General features: G+C 42.9%; 1 protein-coding gene across 2 annotated transcripts in view; it reads right to left on the bottom strand.

Annotated features, from left to right (window-relative positions):
* Nucleotides 1-7,314, bottom strand: part of Cfdp1 (craniofacial development protein 1) — a 110,862-nt gene extending 103,548 nt beyond the window's left edge. For both annotated transcript variants that reach the window (XM_046434456.2, XM_046434455.2), the window contains exon 1: nt 7,092-7,314. In XM_046434456.2, coding sequence (XP_046290412.1) covers nt 7,092-7,155 — 64 coding nt within the window. In that variant the 5' untranslated portion in view covers nt 7,156-7,314. The remainder of the gene's footprint in view (nt 1-7,091) is intronic.
* Between the last annotated feature and the right edge of the window lie 1,317 nt (nt 7,315-8,631).

Consider the following 8,631-nt stretch of genomic DNA (forward strand, 5'->3'; position numbering starts at 1 on the left):
AGTAGGACTGCAAGTTAGAGACCGACCTCAGCAACTTAGCAAGGCCCTAAAGACTTTGCAAGACCTGTCTCAAAATTTAAAAATAGAAAATGGGCTAGGGATGTGGTTGTACACCCCTGTGCTGAATCCCTGGTACCAAAAATAAAATAAAATAAAATTCCTATTTTGAAAATTGTAATTAAGGAAAAAGAGTCAAATATTTATCCTGTTCTGGTTTATGAGAGAAGGCTACACTTTAAAGAACAAAATCAACTAATAAATGTAGAAGAATCATAGGATAAGGAAAATATCCCAAACTCTAATATAGTAGTAATTTATGCAAGGGTTATCAAGTAATGTTAAAAAAAAAAAAAAAAGGGCAATTTTAAGTGTAACCAACACACACACACACACACTTTGGTACTAAGGACTGAATCTGGGGCAGTGGGTGGGGGGTTAACCACTTAGCCACATCCCAGGTTTTTTTGTTATTGTGAGACAGTATCTTGCTGAGTTGCTTAGGGCCTCGCTAAATTGCTGAGGCTGGCCTAGAACTTGCAATCCTCCTGCCTCAACCTCCCGAGTCACTGGGGTTATAAGCATGCATCACCGTGACTAGCTCACCATTACATATGTTGCCACACAGAATACTCTCCAGTTCCAAAGGAAAAAATATACAACATCAGGATCAGACTGTCATCATCCTTATGCAGAAGTCAAAACTATGGGAGTCAACTAGGTATTATCTTCTGATGTCATGCAATATGAACCACAGAAGTCATCTACAATGTGTCTAGCCAAAAGTATTCCACTGAAACTCATTAAGCATTTAGATCTAACTTCCCATTTACAGAAAATCTGAAGAACAAAGAAACAATCCAAAGCACCATCATGAGGAACAATCGGACAAATCTAAAAGATGCTGCAAAACACTGCGTCCAGAGTCCCCTCTTATGATTCCTATTCAACATCATACTGGAAGTATCAAGTACAATAAGACAGGCAAGGGAAATACAAAAGTCCTGGAAAGAAAAGAAAGAAATCTGTTGCTATTCAGATTTGACATGACTATATGAAAAATCCCATGGAACCTACAAAAAACTCTAGAATTGATCAAATAAGTCTAGCAAAACTATAGAATACAGAGTTTGCTGGCTTTGAGTTCACAATACAAAACCAAATGTACTGTATTTCCATGTTGTAGCAATGAACAACTGAAAAGCAAAGCTTAAAAGGGCTAAATAAATAAAGAGGGCTGGGATTGTGGCTCAGTGGCAAAGTGCCTGCCTCACACACGTGGGGCAGAGTTTGATCCTCACCACCACATTAAAAAATAAATAAACAAAATAAAGATATTAAAAAAAATGATTACTGGGGCTGGGGTTGTGGCTCAGCAGTAGGGCATTCACCGTGCATGTATGAGACCCTGGGTTTGATCCTCAGCACCACATAAAAATAAATAAGTGAAATAAAGGTACTGTGTCCAACAACAACTAAAAAATAAATACTAAAAAAAAAAAGATTACAGTATTCATAGTCTGGTAGAAAACATTGTTACAACTGTCAATTTCCCCAATGGTCTACAGATAAAATGCAATTTCAAACAAAATCCAAACGGGTACTTTTGGAGAGACTTACAAGGTCATTCTGAAATTTATATGGAAAGCAGTACAACTCTGAAAAAGAACAAAGCTGGAATACTCTCTCCACCTGATTGTAACACTTAAAACTAGAGTAATCAAAACAGAATACAGGTGCTGAGCTCTGTGGCGCATGCCTATAATCTCAGCAGCTCAGAGACTGAGGCAGGAGGATTATGAACTCAAAGTCAGCCTCAGCAAAAGCGAGGCAGTAAGCGATTCAGTGAGACCCTGTCTCTTAAAAAAATAATAATAATAATACAAAATAGGGCTGAGGATGTAGCTCAGTGGTTGAGTGCCCCTAAATTAAATCCCTGGTACCCCCTACCCAAAATAACAGAATACAGATCCAGAAATAAATCTATAAAAACACGGCCAAATCATATTTAACAAAGGTATAAAGGCAATTCAATGGAGGAGGGACAGTCTTTTCAGCAAATGGTGCTGGAATAATCAGACACATCCATATACAAAACCAATCCCAACAGACAAATCATACCTTATGCAAAAATTGACTGAAAAGGACTGATAATATGAAAAAATGTAAAATATGAAACTTTCAGAAAGCAAAAGCACAATCCATAGAAAAATTTGACAAATTGGGCCAGGAGTGGTGGCACAAGCATGTAATTCAGTAACTCAGGAGACTGAGGCAAGAGGATTGCAAGCTTGAGGCCAGCCTCAGCAACCTAGCAAGGCCCTAAGTAACTTAATGAGACCCTGTCTCAAAATGAAAAAAAAAAAAAAAGGGGGGGGGGGGTTAGGAAATGGCTCAGTGGTAAAGCACCCCTGTGTTAAATCTGCAGAACACCAAAAAAAAAAAAAAAAGAGAGAGAGAGAGACAAATTGGGCCTCATCAAAAGTTAAACAAACAAACAAAACAAACAAACAAAAAAACTGTGCAAACAACACTATTTGGTAAATAAAAGACAGGCCACAGACTGAGACATAATATTATAAAACACATAACCAACAAAGAACTATATCCAGAATACATAAAGAATTCCAAAACTGAACAGTAAAAACAACCCACCATTTTAAAAAAGATTTGAACAGGCACATGACCAAATAAGAGATAAGAATAGCAAGCAGGCACATCAAAAGACAGTCAACAGCCCGGGGCAGTGGTGCTTGCCTGTAATCCGAGCAGTTCAGGAGGCTGAGGCAGGAGGATTTCAAGTTCAAAGCCAGCCTCAGCAAAAGCGAGGCATTAGGCAACTCGTGAGACCCTATCTCTAAACAAAATACAAAATAGGGCTGGGGATGTGGCTCAGTGGTTAAGCACCCCTGGAATCAATTCCTGGTACTCCCCTTCCCCCCACCCCCCAGCAAAAAAAACAGTCAAAGTCATCATTATAGAAATGTAAATTAAATGAGAAAATTAGCTAAAATTAAAACAAAAACAACTTTACAATCCAAGTATTGTAGAGGATGAAGAATAATTGGAACTCTCATATACTGCAATGACATGGAAAAGTTTAGCATTTTCTTTTAAACATATACCTACCATAAAACCCAGCAATCCCATTCCTAGGCATTTACTCCAAGAGAAATGAAAGGCCGTGTGTGTGTGTGTGTGTGTGTGTGTGTGTATTAAACACACAGCTTTTTTGTTAAACATCCACACTGGGAACAACCTGGTATCCCTCAACAGAGGAATGGATAACCGTGGCATATTCATACGTGGGCTACAATACTGATGTGCACAACAGCATTGGTAAATCTAAAAACACTTCACACTAAGTAAAAGTCATGCACATAAAGCTACACCCTGTTATTGTTTTTCACTGCTGTGACTAAAGGATCTGACCGAACAATTTTAAAGTAGGAAAAGTTTATTTGAGGGCTCACGGTTTCAGAGGTCTTAGTCCACAGAAGTCCAGCTCCATTACTCGGGGCTCAAGGTGAGGCAGAACATCATTGTGGAAGAGTGTGGCAGAGGGAAGCAGCTCACATGGTGATCAGAAAGCAGAGGAAAAGTCCACTTGCCAGATACAAACATATATGCCAATTCATGCCCCCAGTGAACCACTTCCTCTAGCCACACCCCACCTGCTTCCAGTTACCATTCAGTTAATCCCATCAGGGATTAATTCACTAATTATGTTAAGGCTATAACCCAATCATTTCTCCTCTGAACCTTCTTACATTGTCTCACACTTGAGCCTTTGGGCTTACCTCACATCCATTAACAGTTATGCTTCCATTTATATTACTTTCTGAAAAAGGCAACACTTACACAGACTAAAAATAGGACAGGAGTTAGTTGCCAGAGGCTAGGGTTGAGGGTAAGGGAGTACTGTCCTAAGAGTAACACAGGGATTTTTAGTTTTCTGGGGGGGTTGAGGGACCTGAAATTGCGAATTTGGGTATCGATTACACAATTCTACACATTTGCCAAAAATCACAGAACAGTGAACTGAAGAGTAAATTTTACTGTATATAAGTTAAAACAAATAACTTCAGTGTTATTAATATCCTTTAAGTGATAAATACTACACTCATGAAACAAGAACATAAAGCTATTAAAAAAGAATAATCAAAGAAAAAGTTATTGAACCTTTTTTGTCTTGGCAGCTGACATGCCATCTAGATTGAGGAACCTGTAAACTATAGGGCAAAGTGAGCCAGGACCATGGCCAGATAAGCAAGCACCAGAAGCACCCAGGAGGCCGGGGTAATGCTAGTGGTATGCATAATCACAGGATTAACCTCAACAAATATTACACGGGTTACTTTGGCAAAGTTGGTATGAGACATTACCTCTTAAAGAGGAACCAGAGCTTCTGCCCGACTAAAACTGTATATAATGGTCAGTGAGCAGATACAAGTAAATTCTGTCAAAAACAAGTCTAGAGCTGCTCCCATAACTGATGTATTGCAATCTGGTAACTACAAAATTTGGGGGAAGGGAAAACTCCCAAAGCAGCCGGTCACTGAGAAGGTAATTTGAAAAAAGGTCAATGGGATAGGAAAAAAGAAGAGGATAAAAATTAGAGAAGTTCAGGTCTATGGCTTAACACAAAAAAATGAGGATTCCACAAAAATAAAACAGAGAAAATGGAGAGCAGAAACCATCAAAAAATCTTCTGGAGCACCAGAGGATCCTAAAAGGTCCAGTACAGTGACTGAAAACATACTCATACCAAGGTTATGTCATAATGATGTATCAGAAAATGGGAACAAAAGCCCAGCACAATGGCATGTGAGGTAAACCCAACTACTTAAAAGGCTGTCGCAGGATGATCACAAGCTTGGGGCAGGCCTGGGCAACAAAGTAAGTCCCTGTTTCAAAATAAAAGGTGCTAGGAGACTGTTGAGTGTGGCTCAACAACAGTAGAATATCTGCCTAGCAGGCTTGCCCTCCAGCATCACAAAAGAGGAAATAAAAGGAGCGACTTTGGATGTAACTCAGTGGTAGAGTGCTTGCATAATATGCTGAAGGCCATGGGTTTGATCCCCAATTAAAAAGGGAAAAGAGAAAAAAACTTCTTAAAAGCAACACTGGAATCTAGAAGATGAAGGAACACCTTTCAAATTCTGATGGAAAATTATTTCCAACCTTGAATCAATCAAGCCTGACAGTAGCAAGTAGTATAGTTACTTTTAGACATTTGAGATCTTAAAAAAATGTTTCTGCCATGCATCCTTCCTCATGAAGTTATTGGAGAATTTAGTCTCACTTTGGTGGGACATTAAGAAAGATAACATAAGATAAAAAACAAAACAAAAAATAGGCAACACTATATAGACTAGAGAATACAGAAAAGAGATAAAAGAGAATATCCAGAGTGGTGATGATGGACATCCTAGGTTTCATAGTCAGAGAGAGCAATCAAACCAGAGTCAAGGGCAAATATGTGCGTCGGCTCCCTCTCGTCCAGCGAGGAGGTCCATGGAACAGGGTAGATGAGAGTGTGGCTGTGTAGTCGCTAATCAAGACTTCTGGAGACCAAGCAGAAAGCTGGTCTGATTTTATTGGGCAGCTACTGTGTGTGTATATATGTATATATATATACACACATACATACACATACATACTCACACAGTAGCTAAGCAGATTACAGGCAGCCACCAATGCAATGTCTACTAACTGTCCTTGCAGCGACCAATCGAGGAGTGGGCTATGGAGCAAGCATAGGGACAGCAAAACCCAGCCTCATGCCCAGGGCTGTGTCTATGGGGTAAGTGGCCTGCCACTCAGACGCCCTTAACTTATGCCATGTATATGCAGCACTCCATGCACTTGTCCCCACAAATATGGACTTAAAGAAGAAAAGTGAAAACCTAAAGAATCTTTAATATTTTGGGAAATGATTTAGACAATCCTGAAAGTTCAGAGTGAAATTAGTGGTAAAAAACACAAAGACAGCTAAGCAAAACAAAACTAACAAAAAAAGGTAATTACCAACTCTAGAAAAGAGTTGTGCATGGAAAACAATCACAGTACACCAAATGGTGTAGCTGTGAACAAGGTGTCACTTGATCATAGGAAAAACGTAAACAATGAGTATTACTTGTCTAATCAAAACCTGACATAGAAACACGGGCAAGCTGAGGTGCGGAGGGTCTAAAGGTTGACGAGGGTGTGTATGTGTGTTGGGGGTTGAGGGTCAGTGGAACAAGTTGGGGGGGGGGGGGGGTAAAAAAAGACCCAGCATGGGTGAGTTATTCAAAAGACAACCAAGGCGCTAGGTTGACCTCTATAGTGCTTGATGAAGCCATGGAAAAGATGGAAAATTCCAAATTGAAAAAGTGCAAAGCAGTTTCCCCCAACTAGGACTGAACAGGGATGAGAATGACGGGAACTGCTAGCTTTCAAAAAAAGCCTCTTAAAATGCTTGTCTATGTTTAAGTATGTGCATGCACAACTTTAATTAAAATGGAAACCAGAAGGATAAGCTTGGGGAAGGTGCAGGATGGGGCGCGGGTAGGTTTGGACGGTTAGCTTTATCTTGACCCCACTTGGTTTGAGACACTCATGGGGGGGGGGGAGTTCTTAGAGGACAGCAACTAGTAGGCCCTGCAAAGTGGCAAAATGCACCCTCGAGTTAACTTTCTAACTACATCTCTTGTGAAGGTAGAAGGTGGACAGATGGACAAGGAGGGAGCTAGCAAATCCCTCAAACTGAAAACAAGCTCGGTCCAGAGGACTTCGGAAGCCGCGCGTCGTTCGGGGGACACCGACCGCGTCCCCAGCGACAGAGCCGTGTTCACGTGCCGTTTCCCGCGCTGGCTACGAGAGGGGGCGGCGGCCAAAGTCGGCCCAGGCGGAGCGGCAGTACCGAACTCACCCACGCGCACGCTTTGGTCCAGCCTGGCCCGCGGATAAGGGTCAAGAGGACCGGGATGCCCGAGACCGCGTGCCACCGGGCCACCGCGGGCACCGCACGACGCCCGCGGGGCCAGGCGTGCCTCACGTGAGGCGCGGGGCGGGGCAATCCGTCTCTCGTCTCAGGTCGCAACGCTCACCCGACGGCACGTAGTCCTCGTCCTCCTCCGAAGTGGAGAAGTCTTCGGAGTCAAATTCCTCCATGTCGCTGCCGCTTGGGGCCAGGCAACCCAGAGGACTGCAGCAGCAGCCTCCACCGGAAAAGCTCTAGGGAGTGATCATAGAGCTGCTGCTATTGCTGCTACGGCGGCGACGGCGGCAGCAGCACCTTGGGCGGCCCCAGCAGCGTCTGCACATGCGCAGACAGTGCCACGTGGTCGAAACACGACACTTCCGGTCGATGCCTCTGGGCGGGCACGCCGGACTTTGCGGAGCTACGGGCCCGCCCGGACGTGGTGTATGCTGGAACTTGTAGTCTTTGGTGCTGCCTCACCTCCTAGATGTAATAAATGTGCTTAAAGAAAATTGCATATCTACAGAAAGTACAGTTGACGCTCATTATCTGGGATTTGTATTTTCAAATTCACTTAACTCGGTAAGATGTTTTTCTCGTAAGCCCCAAATCAATAATGCGCGCTTTCTGGGGTTACTCCCGGGCATGCGCAGGGGGAACTTTTGGAGTCTGCAGGGATTTAAGTTTCCAGCTGTGATTGAACCAGGCGGAGGCTCCAACTTCTTGGTTCAGCTCTCCCTGCTGTAAACAAGAGTCGTTTTCGCAGATCTATCCAGTGCCACTTTTTACTGCATTTTTGTGCTTTTATTGGTCTTTGCGGTTTAAAATGGCCCCAAAAGGTAGTGCCGAAGTGCTGTAGGGTGTTCCCAAGCGCAAGAAGGCTGTGATGTGCCTTGTGGAGAAAATACGGGTGTTAGACAAGCTCCGATCGGGCATGAGTTACAGTGCCGTTGGCCGTGAGTTCAAGGTTAATGAATCAACCATCCGGTATATCAAGAAAAAGGAGAAGGAAATTCGCTGGTCTGTACGTGAGGCCGCTCCAGAAAGCGCTAGATTGACCTCTATAGTGCGTGATGAAGCCATGGAAAAGATGGAAAAGCGGCTTAATTTGTGGATTCATGAGATGACTACCGACAAAAAAAGCATAATGGCAGCATTGTTGTGAGACTGAAAGCCAAAGAAATCTACTGTCACGTTACCCAGGGTCAGAAATGTGAAGCCCTTCTCGGCCAGCGCCTGCTGGCTCGCCCGGTTCAAACGGCGCTACGGGGTGAAAAATGTTACCCTGGCAGGAGAAGCAGACCTGAAAGCTGCGGAAGAATTTAAGAAATACTTGCTAAGTGTTATACAGGAGAAGGGTTATGTGGAAGAGCAGGTTTTCAATGCCAGTGAGACCGGCTTGTTTTACAAGGATGTTGGAAAAGGAACCTATGTAACGCAAATGGCCTCTAGAGCCTCTGGCTTTAAGTCATTCCAAGACCATGCAACCTTGCTATTGTGCACCAATGCCAAGGGTGACTTTAAGTGCAAACCCTTAATGGTGTACAGAGCCCAAAATCCACAAGCACTTAAAGGGGAAAACGTGAACCCTATGCCAGAACATTGGAGGTGGAACAAAAAAGCGTGGATGATGTCTGATTGGTTCCATAATTACTTCATTCCAGAAG

This window comes from Marmota monax, unplaced genomic scaffold (genome assembly GCF_021218885.2).
Source record: "Marmota monax isolate L192 unplaced genomic scaffold, Marmota_monax_Labrador192_F-V1.1 WCK01_AAM20220418_F8-fsc00024, whole genome shotgun sequence".
In the NCBI taxonomy this organism is placed as follows: domain Eukaryota; kingdom Metazoa; phylum Chordata; class Mammalia; order Rodentia; family Sciuridae; genus Marmota; species Marmota monax.